At 38.5% G+C, this 17,236-nt stretch overlaps 1 protein-coding gene across 21 annotated transcripts in view; it reads left to right on the top strand.

Moving 5' to 3' along the window:
- Positions 1-16,161, top strand: part of Hivep2 (HIVEP zinc finger 2) — a 183,518-nt gene extending 167,357 nt beyond the window's left edge. For all 21 annotated transcript variants that reach the window (XM_058581682.1, XM_058581671.1, XM_058581643.1 and 18 more), the window contains 4 exons: positions 2,332-2,507; positions 6,091-6,192; positions 6,951-7,846; positions 13,683-16,161. In XM_058581682.1, the coding sequence (XP_058437665.1) occupies positions 2,332-2,507; positions 6,091-6,192; positions 6,951-7,846; positions 13,683-14,507 (1,999 nt within the window). In that variant the 3' untranslated portion in view covers positions 14,508-16,161. The remainder of the gene's footprint in view (positions 1-2,331; positions 2,508-6,090; positions 6,193-6,950; positions 7,847-13,682) is intronic.
- The last annotated feature ends 1,075 nt before the right edge of the window (positions 16,162-17,236 follow it).

Genomic DNA, 17,236 nt, shown 5'->3' with positions numbered 1-17,236 from the left:
TATATGGATGGCTGATGTTTTCACTACTAAAACCACAGTTAAATGTATTCACGAGCCCTCATCTTTTAACATAAATGAGAGAAGTATAGATTTTCTTTTTCCTCAGAGACTTTAAAGTACCTTAACCTCAATCAACATGTATATGCAGCAGTATTCTTCCAAACACTGTCCTCAGATCACTAGATTAGCGCCACCGTCACAGTTACTGGCTGCGCTGGGAACCCACCTCCACTACCCAGGACACAGTGGAAGGGTGTATGTGAGCATTGTATTGCTGTGTTTCCATGATCCAAGTGGGTTGGTCCCATATTTTCCTCCTCCTTTCCTTGCCCCATGTTATCGGCTAGGTTCTTACATTCCTTCACCTGTGAACCAGTTTCTATCTGGTGGTAACCAGGAATTCAAACAGTGTGTTACCACCTCTTTATTTCTTGATTGCAAAGGTGATAACTTAAAAGGGGGAAAAAAAGATATTACTGACGAGATTTTCTAAGTGTATATGTTTCTTATGTTACCTAATTGGTGGGTTAAATAATTTAGTTAAACATATATTTTAATTATTTTTCAAAAACTATTAAATATCCTATCAAGTAGATTCAAAGGCGTACAGAACTATTTTAAGGTAAATATTTTATTGATATAGAGCCTTCTAATATACAGTTATATAGAATTTTACTGTAATTGCATTCTGGAAGCAAGTTAATCGACTAAGATCTTGGAGATAAATTATATTATTTGGAGATAAAGTGCATTTCTTATCAACTATGATGATGATTACAGTAAGGTTGAAGTATCATTTCTTGAAGAAAAATTCTGTTGAATTGTTTTATTCTATACCCCTTAAGCAATGTCATCTAGTTAGGGACAGAAAGTAGTAAAATTGAAAGGTGAAAGATATTTTGCATCTTTTGGTTTGTTCTACTTTATTACAACATACAATGTGAAATAACAGGTAAACTTTAAGAATTTTGAAAACAAATTTAAATGCAATTTCTTGTAAGGAACAAAATGCATAAAAATTGATTATTCATATTTTTTTATTCTAATTACCTCTTACCTCAATTGAAGCTTATCAAAGTGTACATAATACTAAGATTAAATAACATCCATAGCAAAGTTGATATTTAAGGGTGTGAATGGATTTTTTTTCCTAAAAAATCTTTCAATGAATTGGACAATTAAAGCTGAACTCTCTTTTATTCCTCTTGATGGATTCGCTAGGATGAAATAGGCAGTTTATAATCCTCGTGAGACTATATAAAACTGTAAATCTAGTTCCTTTAAGTAAATGTACAGTGAATAAAGCATTTTGAATGTCCATTTACCTTTAGAAATTAAAAAAAAATACCTGGAAAAAAAACTTTGCATAATGACATTAGAACCACAATTCTAAACTAGCTGTGATTTAAGAAGTAATGCTGTTTGTTGAATTATTCAGTAGAACTGCTCTCTATAGTCTATCGTGTTATTGTGTTCTAAACAAAATGGATGGTAGAGCATTGGATGTGTTTCTTCCCTTTATTATCCAAATAAATATCTAAGACTGTTCACCTATCTGATTTGGTTGAAATAGATGACCTCAGATATCCTTTCAGAGCTCTCTGTGATTCCTTCTGGAAATACATGCAAATTTTATTAAAAATAGAATCTCTAGTTTTCATTATGCAACAGTACCTTCAAGAAGCCAGTTGAAATTTAGACTCCACGTTAGTACAGTTTCATGGTCCCTGGGAAGAGCAGATCAAATCTGCAGACAACAGTTGGTGAGCTGAGCTCAGCCTATGTACACTAGAGATTTCTGATGCACTCTGGTGCCAGGATTGTAAAAATAGAGTAGAATCTTGCAATGAAGAATTCTATTATCAGTTATACTTCTTTTAGCAAATGTAAAGCCATGTGTGCATATGTACATTTTACATGATGTAATGTTAACTCAAGATGCATGATGATTCTACTATATTCATATGCTTTTTGGATGTTCCTTGACTGAAGGCTATACTAAAATGCAAAGCAATGATGCACAGGTCTGCACCTCTTTGGGGCTTCTGGAAGCCCCCAAATTTATAGACCCTGTGTCTATAAATTAACATTTAATAGCAGAGCAAATTCCATTTTGAATTCCATATAGAATTATATTTGTTTATAGTGCTGAATCTATTATCAAGTTCTTCCAGGTATTTTACTGCATACATTTCCCAGGCTTTGTAGAAGTAAAATTGAATAATTGTAAAATACCCTCAATAAAAGTTTTCCATGTAGTGCTTATCTTTTAGTTTGATATATAACATGCTAAGAGTATTTGAATACACTGAATTCTCCTTTTGTAAACAGGTATAAGTCAAATGAAGATTATGTATATGTCAGAGGACGTGGACGTGGAAAGTATATTTGTGAGGAATGTGGGATTCGCTGTAAGAAGCCAAGCATGCTCAAAAAACACATCCGCACTCATACTGATGTTCGGCCTTACGTATGCAAGTTATGTAACTTTGCCTTCAAAACGAAAGGTACAAATCTGATTTTGTGGGGAGGAAGAAATACTTTTCTGATGATGGCTTAGGACTCTGAATACTGTTTTGTAACTCCCATTTATCAAGAGTAAGATGGCTTTGTGAAAATATGACTGCATGAAATGTATTTTGTCCCTCCTGTTGGTGATCAGAGGATGCATGTGAGACTGTGAGGCTCCTTTTATGACTAATTAAGAGCTTTAGACTCAGGTCCAGGCTGGTTGTCTCTGAAGGAAGTGGCTAAGAATTGCCTGGGTAGCTATTACTTCATGCTGGAAATGTTATGTGGTCTAGATAATACTCACACCAGTATTGAAATTATGCAGGGAGATGATACATGCAGAGGCAATTGAAAAGCAAAGCAGCAGCTGGAAAGAAAACATGTGCCCATGGTCAGTTTCAAGATTATAAATAATGTAGAGATCCACAGACTCCCAGGTGGGCCCCTCTATCAGTTGCATTAATTATGCATAGAAATCTGATAGCTTCCACTCTGTATATTTATCAGCACAGAGACAATTTCTTACTCTAAGGCCACAACTTTTCATCTCAGAAAACTAGGACTTGCCTTGAAATAATATTTTTATTTCAATTTTTAAAAATCTGTTTTAACAAGTAGATTCACATAAACATGTTTTACTCAGGAAGATTGCTTCAGTTGTATTTCCATTATTTTAAAAAATCATGAAAATATGTATAAGCCTGGTGTTCTCAAAAAAGAGACAGTAGCAGATTAAAGGTTGCTTGATTTATAGTTTCATTTTTAAATTTGTGGTTGCTTGATTTTTGTATATGGAAATATGTTTTACTTTAGGTCTAACTTTTCTTGCATGCACCCCCTCCCCATCAACCTCATATCATTTACAATTTCTTAATGCTTCAAATTTACCTATTGAGTTATCTTCTCCAATATCCACCAAGAAAGATAAATATCAAATAAAATAAAATGTACCATATCCTCTTACAGCCCCCAATCCTAAGTTGTTATTATTGATTTGGCATAAGTGAAAATGTATAGCCTCTCCACATATTTGTTTCTTCTTTATTAAAAATGTATTTAAGCTTCAGGTATGTCTTATTTGAAGGTAACAAAAAGGAGATCATTCATTTACACTTCAAAATAAATAAACATAAGATCCTTTAAATAGTATCCAACTTTGCAAAATCAAACCTTTATTTAGAGCTTTACTGAGAGATTCCCCCAGGGATTAGAAAATGAAAACATTAATTTGGGGACATACTGCAAGTTCACTAGACATTGTAAATGACATGTCTTTGTTGGGCATATGAGTTGTTGCAGGCATACATTAGTTGTGTGAAAATTGGGGAGGAAATGACACATTTCTAGATATTTCCAAACATCAAATTAAATCTGGCTCTGTACCCTCGATCCCAGAGTTTTAGTAAGAAATTATTCATTCCTGGTCATTAATGGAGTTTTCTTACCCTTTGAGAGTGTGCAAACATCTCAGAACCTTAGAGTTGAGCAAAGCATCCTGGGAAACCCCACCAGTTTTTGCTCTGTCTGAAGTGCCTGTTTTTCCAAACCATGTCATCATCATTGTCATTGTTGTCTGAACACAGATGAAACCCAGTTGTTGGGACAATTCCTTCTCCTTGCCTCTGCCACTCTCTCCCCCTCCCTGCCCTGATCCACTCCTTCAGAAGTTCAGCAAACCAAAGACAGGTTGGGATCCTTTCAGATTCTTATTTTAGCTGCAATCTTGCTCTGAAGAAGGGAGCCCAAAGTTCAATTACCTCCTTAGAATGCCTGGAGAGGAAATATAGTAGAAAAGACACATTAAAATCAAATACAGTCATCCTTCAGCACCTGGGGAGATTAATTCTAGGATCCCCACAGGTACCAACCTCCAATAATGCTCAAGTCCCTTACATAAAATTAAAATGATATAATATTTGCATATAACTCATGCACATCTTCCTGTATACTTCAAATCATTTCTAGGTTACTTATAATACTTAATACAATGTAGATGCCATGTAAACTATTATTTTATTATATTGTTTAGGGAATAGTGACAAGAAGAAAGTTCATACATGTTTATTGTAGATACAATTTTTTTCAAATATCCTTGATACTTGAGTGGTTGAATCCACAGATGCAGAGGGCTGACTGTAAGTTATCTCACCACATTAGCATCCATATTTAGAAACATACATGGTATACTTAGCCTCTGATAGATGCTGATGATTTCCATTGAGTTAATTAATTTACAGGTTTAAGAATTGAAATGTCTGTTAAAGTTTTGAGCTCTTTAAAACTTCTCGTTATAATGTTTTTGATAAGAAGAGCAATGAGGGCCTGGTAATATTTATGTTTAGAGTTATCAAAATTGTACATAAAATTCATAGATATAGAAGCAGCAGGTAAATTGTAAAATAGTAAACAGTGGTATCCCAGCTTAGAATTATGACTTTTAACATTAATAGTAATCTAAAAACGCCCATAATGGGGATAAACTATTTCATCAAAGTGAAATAGTTTCCACCTAGATTTCAGGGAACCTACTCTTAAAAATAAAGCATTTGTCATTACATACATATATTAGTACATACATTGGTACATTGCTAAAGCATTATCAAAAGGCACAGATAATAATATAGCTAATTTCATCAAAGTGGACCCCTTATATCTGAATTGGTTCCTGGATTCTTTTTTGATAAGTTGTACGACATATAATTATATATATGTATGTGTGTATTTGTTCCTTGTCTTCCATAGATCTTGGGTCAAGGGTGATTGGATAAGTGTTTTTCAAATTTTCTCATATTCCATATAGAAATTATTTAAGTCCAGAGAGAGTGATAGAGATATGTATATACACACATGTACACATAAGTATGTAGACATATAATTATACGTAGATCTTTATAACATATTCAACACGAAACCTTTCTTTTTTCTTAGGATGGTGGAAATCTCAATCTAAATAAAAAGGGTTCAGAAGTTCAGAAGTTCAGAAACTGCTGATGCAAAGTTCACTAACATACGCCAGCCAGAATGATGCTAAATGCCAGCAATAATGCTCCCTATAAGGAGTTAGCTAAGCAGGTCTATGTATCTTTGAACCCACATACATGGTTGACTGGCATAAGAGTTTGTGTATTTTTTCTTTGACTGATGAGGATCCTTGAAGGTTGACCTATATCGCATCAGTGCCAGAAGGTCTGGAGTCCATTGAGTGTGCCGAATGTATTTCCTTCTGAGGTTTTTCCCATCTGTGTGATTCAGCTTATGTCACATGTCTATGTGAAGTCCTGGGAGCCTGGCCTTTTTGGTAAAAGTTAGGTCCCTTCTCAGGCAGGAAAGCCTCAGATCCCCAGTCTTGCTACTCTTGGGAAGACATGATCCTGGATTTCTGTACTTCTAAGATAAACAAAACCTGATATTGGGCCAAATCTTTCAGGGACTGGTATCTTCAGAAATTGTTCTGAAGAGGCAATCGATAGAAACAAATCTATGTTTTCCCAAATAAGTTCATTTCACATTGTATTTTGGAGTGATCATCACATTTAGGTAATGGATCAATTTCTCTCTTTGTTTTGCTGTGTGTTTTAGGAAATCTAACAAAACATATGAAATCTAAAGCACACATGAAAAAATGCCTGGAGTTGGGAGTCTCAATGACATCAGTGGATGATACAGAAACTGAGGAAGCAGGTATGTCATAATTTGACCAACTGACCCCCTCACTGCGCTCACCGATGCTCTAAGGCTGAGGTGATAAAATAAAAACATTTTTAAAAACTGATTGCCTTTTATTTTAATAAACACTAAATATAGACACTAAATCTGACATATTGAATTGCTTAAAACCTGATGAGGAGAAAGAAAAGCATTTCAGTTGTGACTCTTGATGGGGGGGGACAAAGGCCCTACTGTGAACATACATACTTCTGAAGGACATATATTGCAGGTGATTTTTGATAGCGATTTAAATGTTATAATGTTTTAGGGAAAATTCAAAAAGCATTTTAATGTGTTGTTATTCCATTAAAAGAAAATCAAGTAGAAAAAAAAATCCATCATTAACCTCAGTAGGGAACTTGGGGGTGGGTGAAGCCTCCTGAGATGCACCAATTGTCTGAAAGTTTTTACCTGAATCTGGAGGGACAGGTTGTTCTTTTCCTCGAGCATCATCAGTAACAACTTATCTGTACCCATTTGTTGAGGGTTTTCTATGAGCAGATACTACTCAGGAGTACTGATTGTAGGGTGAGGATAAAACCAAACTGCTGCATAGAAATGCCAGAGCTGGTGCAGGGTCAAGAAAGTACCCCATGAGAGTTACAAGAGGGCAGAGACATCACTGTCTCTGATGGCCAGAGAGCTAAGCAAAGCTTTTGGAAAGAGATAAATAAGCTTCTAACTTTGTCATGTGGATCTTGGTCTCTGATGTCTTTGTTTAATTGTTTCAGAAAATATGGAAGATTTACACAAAGCGGCTGAGAAGCATAGCATGTCCAGCATTTCAACAGATCACCAGTTCTCAGATGCCGAGGAATCGGATGGTGAGGATGGAGATGATAATGATGACGACGACGATGATGATGATGACTTCGATGACCAGGGAGATTTGACACCGAAAACAAGATCAAGAAGCACCAGTCCTCAGCCTCCTCGATTCTCCTCCTTGCCTGTGAATGTTGGCGCAGTACCCCATGGGGTGCCTTCCGATAGCTCCCTGGGGCATTCTTCACTGATCAGCTATTTGGTTACTTTGCCAAGTATTCAGGTGACTCAACTCATGACACCCAGTGACTCTTGTGAAGATACTCAGATGACAGAATATCAGAGGCTATTCCAGAGCAAAAGAACAGACTCAGAAGCAGACAAGGATAGGCTGGACATCCCCAGTTCTATGGACGAGGAGTGCATGCTGTCCTCAGAGCCAAGCTCCTCCCCAAGGGACTTCTCTCCTTCCAGCCGCCATTCCTCACCAGGCTATGATTCTTCCCCCTGTCGAGATAACTCACCAAAGAGGTATCTGATACCCAAAGGAGATTTGTCACCCAGAAGACATTTATCACCTAGGAGAGACCTGTCACCCATGAGGCATCTGTCACCAAGAAAGGAAGCTGCATTGAGGAGAGAGATGTCCCAAAGAGATGTTTCACCAAGAAGGCATCTATCCCCCAGAAGGCCACTGTCTCCAGGGAAGGACATCGCAGCAAGAAGAGACCTCTCTCCCAGAAGAGAGAGAAGATACATGACCACCATAAGAGCACCATCTCCCAGAAGGGCTTTATATCATAACCCGCCATTATCCATGGGGCAGTATTTGCAAGCAGAGCCAATTGTATTGGGGCCTCCTGTAAGTATATCTGGCTTTCTCTTCCTAGTATACAAGTTGTAGCACAGTGGAGCCTCCTGATGCCATGCTAGTATGGCATTTATTAAAACATGATGTAGACTTGATTGCTGAGAATAGCAGAAAACATTTTTGTCACAAGCTGTTGTCAGGAATCTGACTATGGCATTGCTCCAAGTGCAGTATTGCATCAGAGCAATAGTGCATTTCTAGCCAGGAATGGGTGAGGCCTTTTGAAGGCTTTCTAAGCTTGACTAATTACAGACATGAGCTGAAACCTTTTCATGAGTTAAAAAAAAAAAAAAAAAAAGTGAAGCCATTGGAATGGTTGACTGCATAGCCAGACACTCACAGGGACTTATAGGTGTCAGGGATCTGCACTCTCCACCAGGTAAGGACTCTGATTGATCATCATCCTTGGTTTCCAAAACTTTTTTTTTTTTTTTCCTATTAAACTCCTTACCTTGCACAATGGGAGTGGACATGTGAAACTTGTCAGGCACTGGAGTGAGAGTGCAGATCCAAGAGAATGGGAAGTCAGGAGAGCCAAGGGAGAGATTTCTAGCACAGGCCCTTATTATAAACTGAAGAACAGCAGCAAGGGTCACAGACTACGTTTCAGCAGCTGGTTTAATGCAATGCATAGATAAACCCCTCTTCTGCCTGGTTCCCTGGCGTGGCAGACAGTGATGTCTCTTTCTGCTATGTGAAGGATATGAAAATGAACTTAGCATAGACAGAGTCATGGTGTCTTTAGAGACTTTTTTTTTTTTTTTTTTTTTTTTTTGCTTTAAGCGTATTTTTAGTTTCCTGGTCCCTACTATTTGTTGTATTCTTGGCTCAGGATTTCTCTCCTGAGCATCAGCTCTCTTCTTCCCAGCCAGTAGAAGCACTGCCAACCCCCGGCTCATCTCATCCCTGCCCTGGTGGCCAGTTTCCTCCCTGTCTTCACTTTCTGCCACCCTGAATCATAACACAAGCTCAGGTTGTCATTTTTAAACTCTAGGGAAGCTCCCTGCTTCACTCCACTCCCCAGGCCCCCTCAACAACCTCTTTTCAAAGCCTGGGTGCCATCTTCTTCATGGTACAAATCCTGCAGAGACATGCACAGCCGTCAGGAAGTCATTTATTCGCCAAGCCCATAAATTAGCAAGCTAAGAAAAAGAGCTACATTTCTACAGGTTTTGTATCTTGGCAAGAGTGGAAAGGAGGGATCTTCTTCAGTTTTGGCCAATGCAGCATGAATAGAGAGCAGTAAATCCCTTGCATTGTGGGATGGCAGGTCTGGGGCTGGTGTCAAATGCTGTCTCTGATAGAGACACAATCCTGCTGGCAGGGTGCAGTAGAGGAGCTTTGTCCTGCCATCCCCTGCTGCTCTTCTTCCAGCATTGGCCAGGTGCATTGAGACCATGCCTGTGGAAGGCTGTGGAGCATATTTAGTGAATTTCCATCATAAAAAGCAAGCTGGTAGTGCACGCATGCTGTGGTTATTATTTTTTTTTTTTTAAAGGCAACCCATGACCAACTCAGGCAAAGGAATTGAAGGAATGGACCAAGGGAATTCATCTGATTTTTAGATATGTGCTCAAAAAGTTGTTTTTGGAAGGAGACTTGTTTTATTGGTTGCTGAGTTTGACCCAGATTTTCAGTATTTGTTTCTCTTGCTTCATTTTTTTTTAATCAACTCACCTGAATATTAAGTAGAATTGTTAAACTTGACCATTGATGAAGGTTTTGGTCTATTGCCTAGTTAATTCTCATTAGAGATGGATAGCCTGCTCTGTGTGTGTGTGTGTGTGTGTGTGTGTGTGTGTTTCGTGATACATTTATTGAGATGAAGATTAAGAGAGAAAAGTGATTCGGATCCATAAGGTTATGAGGTATCAGCCTTGAGACATGGACCAGAGATGTAACTGGATGTCACAAGCATGTAAAGCCAAGCTTACAAAACAGGCAAGGGAAGCCATGATAGTGAATATAATCAAATAAAAGGGGGTTTATAGGGTAAAACTATCATATTAAAAAGACAGGCAAAAAGGACACAGGACTTCCAATTTCGTAAGCTGTCTTAGTCTATTTTCTGCTGCTCTGACTAGATATCACAGACTAGGTAATTTGCAAAGAACAGAGGTTTATTTGGCTCATGGTTCTGGATGCACAGAGGTCCCAGGGCAAGGTGCCAGGGTCTGCTCAGCATCTGGTGAGGTCCTTCTTGCTGCAACATAGCATGGCAGAGGATGGTGCACAGTGAGATAGGGCATGCTTACTAACTTGGGTCTCTCTTCTTCTTTTTACAAAGCCACCGATATAGTCATGGAAGCCCCACCCTCATGATCTCATCTAATTTCTTAAAAAAATTTTTTTTTGGTTATACATGATACTAGAATATATTTTGATATATTTATGCAAGTGTAGATTATATTTTACAATGAAGGAATAGACCTGAGAATCCTCCATCAAGCAGAGATAGTGATCCCCATAATTTCTCATTTTATGTTTTCTCACCTTTTTAAGGGACAGAGGAGAACAAGATTCCTGTGGCCCGAGCAAAATAGACCTGACAGTACTGGGAGAAGTATTTCTTCTGATTGTTGTGTTAGATAAAGGCTTCACCTTCTTTCATAATTATGAAATATCTATGGATAATAGAAAAATAATCCCCTTTAATGAACATTCTGTTAGCCATGCCTTTTCTTTTGCTTAACATTGCTAGAAGCCTCAGGGGGCAGTGACTATGGCATGAAGGGATCTTGGAGCCCAGTGTGTCATATTGATTCTTGCTTGGTCTGGACTTACAGACTCAGGGGCAGATTGAGAGGACATATGATACATGCCACCGATATGCCTACCACCTTGCCATTATTGCCCTAACTCCTTCTGGTTAGTTTTCATTTTTAGAGAAATGGGAGTAAAAGTGAAGAGTCTTTTATACATTCGTTCAGTAGATATTTTTGAGGATCTATCATGTGTGACTCAAGGATGGAATAATGTTGTAGTTTCTAACCTTAACTCTTTTTTTAAATCAAAAACATTTTCTTTTCCATCCTCAAGTTTTGGTAGATAAATGACAAAGAAAAAAATGAGGAAGGAAGGAAGAAAATAAAGAAGGAAATAAGGAAGGGAGAATGAGAGAAAAATAAAAGTGTGTGATACAGATGAACATCGTGTCCAGTGAAAGAGTCATCAACCAGTGTCTCTCTCATTGTCTGTGTGACCTTGGGCAAGTCTCTTGGCCTCTTGGCCACCGTTATACATCTGTCTGTGGCAGCCAGGGAGGTGAACTGTGCCGACTTCTATTCCAGGAAGAACATTCCATTTAGCTGTAAGGAATGAAGTGAGCTGCCAGCCTCCTTCTGTTAGCACTTCAGGACACTTGGCAGGTTTCAAGTCAAGGTCACTTCCCTGCAGCACCCCTCACCCCACCACCAGTGACCGCAGATCAGTCACCTCTCCCTTTGCATTTGCTTGAGATACTCTCCTGCTCACTGCTGCCCCCAAGGAAGCACTTGCTCTTCTATCTCTTTCCTAGTCTTTCAGAGGGACCCTGATGACACACTGTGGAAAAGATGAATGAGAGAGTGTATGGGAAATGGTGATAAAGCTGTGTGTACTCTAGGTCTCTAATATGCATTAATAAATGTATGCACACACACACACCCTTAGCATCATCCACAGTTGAATTCAATAATCATTTTTTCCCTGACAGGATTTTTCCTCTTGAGATTTAAATAGGATGTTTTTTTTTTTTTTTTCCCCTCAACATTGTGATAAGGTCTAAATTGCAAATTAATAGGATTGCAAATGGAGTAAAAACCAAAGTAAAGAAAAACATACATTATGCTAATTTGTTTGGAGGGTACAGGAGAGTAAAATGGGAAGAGAAGGATGTGTGGAAGTGCTGGACACCACGTGGAGCAAGGGAGACGGTGACATGGTGGAAATTCTATGTGTACACTCACTTCTATGGTTGCCATCATCTCAATTCTGACCAGGGCAGCTCTGAATTGGAAACTTTTATTATTAAGAAAAGATCTTATTGGATTTAGAACATACGGAATGCATTCTAGTTTTAGAAGACAGATCATCACTCGCTTGGTCAGCCTGGAGTTGGGGATCTCAAATAGCTTGGCATAGTGGCACATCTCTCTCACTGTCCTCTGCCAGCCCCTTCCCCGAGGGCCCCAGTTCTGCACTCTGACAAGGCAGGTGCAGTGGGTGACACAGAAGAGCAGCCAAAAGTAAAATGGAAAAACAACCACTTTCCAATTTATTTTAGACTTTTAAATCTTTGGAAAGTGTGATTAAAAGAAAATTTATTTCATTATCTTGAAAGACTATTATCATAGGTATGAATGTTTCTTCTACCTTAACTGCCATTTGGTGAAGGAGACATCTCCTTTTCTAAACCAGAGCAAAGGCAAGAGAGATTTTGTGTGTATTTGCATTTAAATGATTCTTTCTTGTACTATAAAATTCCTACTTTCCATAGCTTATGAGGTCCTGGTGATTACAGGGTTGATGATTACACCATTTCTCCTGCATTTCCAGAAGAAGTCATTTGTTTCTAGCTTGAATAAGGTGTAGCCGACAGCAGACTAAATGCCAAGCATGGCACAGAGTTGTGGAGGTAATGCATAATTTATGGTTCCTGAGCCAGTCTCACAATCTAAATAGAACGAGATGAGTCCTTAGTGGTACAGAGCATTCCTTGAGTTTTAGACTGAAGCTTCCTTGAAATGAATTAGAATTTTTTTGATCTCTCTCCTGCATTACTACCACACTTGATAGGTTTATTTCTATCTTCAGTTCTCAAAACAAACAGTGGAGCTCCCTTTTAAATGATAGTCCATTAACAGAATGAATCATAGTAATTAAAATCTGATAATCTCATCAAAACCCGATAATAGGACAGTCAGAGCTGTATTTGGGTACAGAAACTTATTTAGAAAATAAATTCTTCATTTTCAGGACTGTGAAGAGGAAATATGGAATTTTGTACCTAAGTTTTAAATGTCTTTAGTTCACTAAAGACATTTAAGTGAAAATAACATCAACAAAGGATTTAAGACACAATCATCTTTGGTTCCTAGCTATGTGTTTGAGTATAGATACTTAACTGTCTAAAATAGTTAGGGTTAACAACTTCTTGGATGTGTAGTTTCCTTACAGAATTGACATTGATGTAAGATTTAAATAGCCTTGATTTGAGAAGGGTATTTTTTGCAGAGGCTGGTCTTCTACACTGAATATCTCTTGAGCAGGAAATTAGTGCTTTAGACCAACACCTTGCTCACTGGAGGAAGTAGTCTGAGTCTTTCCCATCGGCTTGTTATCCTTTCTGAGAGAAATTTAAAAAAAAAAAAGCCAATTTTCAGCTTGTCACTCTTAATTATACACATCAACCCTAAAAGAAATCTTAAAAATCAGCCCACTATATAAACAGATGGCACTTTTTAAAAAATTTCCTATTGAATTTAAAACGGTTATTAGTTTTTTGTTTTCGTTTTTGTTTTTGGCTTGGTAATTTTTTTTTTCTGGTGACTATCCATTATTTTTTTATTCTCTCTTATGAAGAAAACAGAGCTAAAATGTGTCTCTGTTCCCAATGGAAAATACTGAATACTTCATCACCTTGCTGTTGAAAAACAAAAGTAACTTTTCACAGGCTGACACCTTCATTCAGGGACCAGAAAGGAGAAATCTGTTTTGTTTTGAAAAATGAGAATTTGATAAACGTGTAGTGCATTGTGGCCTGGGCATGAGTTAAAGAAGTATAGGCTTGACCCAAGAAAGGAGAGTGGTTGCATGTGAATTGTATGTTCTTTGTTTTCCTGTGCAGAACTTAAGAAGAGGATTACCTCAGGTTCCTTACTTCAGTCTCTATGGAGACCAAGAAGGTGCTTATGAACATCAAGGCTCCAGCCTTTTCCCTGAGGGTCCTACTGACTATGTCTTCAGTCATCTTCCACTCCACTCTCAGCAGCAAGTGCGAGCTCCTATCCCCATGGTGCCAGTTGGTGGGATCCAAATGGTTCACTCCATACCGCCGGCCCTTTCTGGTTTACATCCTCCACCTACATTGCCTCTGCCAATGGAGGGTCCTGAGGAGAAGAAAGGGGCGCCTGGGGAGCCCTTTCCCAAGGATCCCTATGCTCTCTCCAGGCAGCAGGAGAAGCACGCGCCTCACGTTTTGCAGTCATCTGGTCTACCGAGCACTCCCTCCTCGCCTCGGCTACTGATGAAACAGAGCACTTCGGAAGACAGCCTGAATGCAACAGAGCGGGAACAGGAGGAGAACATACAGACTTGTACAAAAGCCATTGCCTCTCTCCGGATTGCCACCGAAGAGGCTGCTCTGCTTGGGGCTGACCAGCCAGCCCGGGTGCAGGAACCCCTCCAAAAACCCTTGGAAAGTGCACATGTTGGCATTAGACACTTTAGCGGGCCTGAGCCAGGTCAGCCCTGTACCTCAGCTGCCCACCCTGACTTGCATGATGGTGAAAAGGACAATTTTGGTACATCACAGACTGCATTGGCTCACTCCACGTTTCACAGCCAGAGTCCTGTGGATGAGAAACGGTTGGACTTCCACAGCAGCAAGGAGTTCTCTTCAAGCACAGAGGAAGGCCACAAGCCTTCATCAGGGAAGAGTCAGCTACATTGATCTAAGATGCATGGAGACTTTCATTTTCACATGGCCCCCCTTTTATTGTTTTTGTTTTCGTTTTTCTAGAAATAGAAGTAATCGAGTTTATAGCATGCCTGTCCTAAGTTACGGTAGTTTGCTATTATATATACTTTTGTTATTTCAAAAGAATTAGGTAAATTACCAAGTCATCATGAGCCTGACCAAAACAAAATTTGAAATTAACCTATTGGGTCTGGTACTTTTAAAATTGTACAGATGTTTGTGCCTTTTCTTTACTTTGCTTATATTCTTATAAGCATTTTTTAGCAGTAATTTGTACATATTTTAGAATTTGTGTATCTGCGTTGTAATAAATGTAATTTCTTTCCTTTTTTGGACACTTGGATCTAAATGATGTAAAGCAAAACAGCATCAATATATATGTGAGGTTGCACTAAAACATATTTTTATATGATAAAAACTGAACAGCTTTTATGTACAGCTCTGATTCTGTAATACTAATATTTATTTACTTTGTTTCATAAATTGTACATTTTTTCTTAATGTTGTGGATTGCTTTTCTATGTGAAGCATGGGATTTACTGTTGCGTAATTAGAACAACAATGTACATTGTAAACAAGATATTTAAACTAGAGTACCTTATTCTGCACTTATGCATTAGTTACAAAAAAAGATAAAGGATGTATCAGTCAGTTCTTAACTCTTGTAAATTTTTTTTGTCTCTTGTTTGCCGGATTGACTATAACTTAAGTGCTGATTGTGATTTTAAACTGATAGTACCGTAAAGCATTAAAGTAAACAATGTGCTATTGTGAGTTTTTTCAAAGCTTTATAAAACAGTTATAAATAATATTAAAAGTATTTGGTCTTATGTGAACATGTTGATCTATATACTCATCTAAAAATATGGGAAAACATTCCGACCCATGTAAATATGTACAAGTGCATCACTGGTACAATTTTATGTAACTCAGTTGGACACTAGGTTGCCACAGACCTATGCTAGGGTGTCTTTAAAAATTAAAGTGACAAAGCACATGGGACTGTGTAGAGCTTGGTTATCGGCCGGCCCGGTGGCTTGGCAGGCAGTGCTGTGCGCTGCCCTTGGAGAAGACCTGGGCTTAGAGATCTCCCTGGTCCTTGCTGCACAGGATGGTGACTGAACTAAGGCTACACAGAGGGGCCACACTTGGACGCCCAGGAATCGATGCGGAAGCTGGGAAGGGGGTGGAGACCTCTCCCCATCTCTTCCCGTCAGCCTGACCACAAGGTAACAGGGTTAACATCTATCTGCATTAGGGGAAGTCACCTTCCCCTTTGTGTAGGGGAAAAGTGTCACACTCCTGGCTATCTCAGGGGGAACGTTGAAAAAAAGATTTCAAGGGAAAATGACCTGAGGGGGGATGATATCTTTTGTATAGAACATTCAGAATGGTTTTGATTAGTGTTGAAGATGGGAAGAGCCTTTGTAGGTCCCAAAGAACAGAGAGGAGGGAGGGGGTACAGCAACATGTGCACCCACACGCACGCGTGTGTGCACGCACACACACAATCTGGGTTACCTTTGTGCTACATAGTGGATTATAATTCTGTGAAACCAAGTTTGTATATTGAATTACATTAAGGAGTGTTCTTTAAAAAGAGAAATAAATGTACAATTACATGCTTGAGGTGTCTAATTCTTATGTGTTTTACATTTTAATTTCTCGATTTTGTTTCTAAAGGAATTTTGATGCTGCTGACATACCATCTGTGCTTTTCATTGCTTGGCTCCACCCACCCTGTGGCATGCTGAGTATGAATGCTTTTAACAAGTGAGAGGACAATCATTGGCTTCCATTGGTCATCTGAGTATTACAGATAGTGGTCACCAAAGTGAGGGCTCTGGGAATGGATACACCTATCCTAAGCCTAGGCCTGAGCTGCACACACCACATCAGAATAAAGCAAATTGTTTTCCTTTCTGTCGCTCAGCATGAAGATTTATCAGAAATGACATGGATAAAACTTGCCTTTTCTTTTTCTTTTTTCTCTTTTTCTTTCTTTCTTATTTATTTATTTTTTGCTTTTCTGCTAGAGTGACTAAAGTAAAAACAAAAACGACCCTGAAATATACCATAAAGTAACCACACATCACCTTTCTTTTATTATGAAGAATAGAATCCTTTTCTTTATAAAAGCAGAAGCTCATTAAAGGTCAAAATCTCAAATCTGTAGATTTACAACTTACCTATATCATTTTATGAGTCAGACTGACTTTTTAAACTATGTTTTACAAAGGTGAATTAAAGGTCAACACAACCAGCCTGCCTAGTATCTCTTAACAAGAAGAATCCTTGAAGATTTAGGGCAGTTTGTGTCTTAGTCGTCATTGACACGTGTGTGTCTGTGATCCCCAGCCACAGGAACTCGCCCTTCCTCCTTTGTCTAATTCATCACTCATGAATTCACTCATTCATTCATAAAAAGTTTTGAGTGCCTGCTATGAACCAATAGATACTGGGCTCTTAGAATCACCCAGGAATATTCCTGCAATCATGGAGCTCAAGTAAATATGAGAGACACATACATGAGCTCATGTGTATAATACAATGTTAGTGCTGAGGTAATTGTACATTCGGCCTTTTGTAATTACATTCATCCTGTTGAGAATGGGAAGAAGGAGGCTTCATTCTGGAGTCATGGAACACAGCCTCAGAACAATACATTAGCTAACTAAATCAACCCAAATTTCCATCACCTA

Source organism: Marmota monax, unplaced genomic scaffold, assembly GCF_021218885.2.
Source record: "Marmota monax isolate L192 unplaced genomic scaffold, Marmota_monax_Labrador192_F-V1.1 WCK01_AAM20220418_F8-fsc00030, whole genome shotgun sequence".
Classification (NCBI taxonomy): Eukaryota; Metazoa; Chordata; class Mammalia; order Rodentia; family Sciuridae; genus Marmota; species Marmota monax.
Note: the sequence above shows the minus strand (reverse complement) of the source record. Positions and strands in the feature narration are given on the sequence as shown.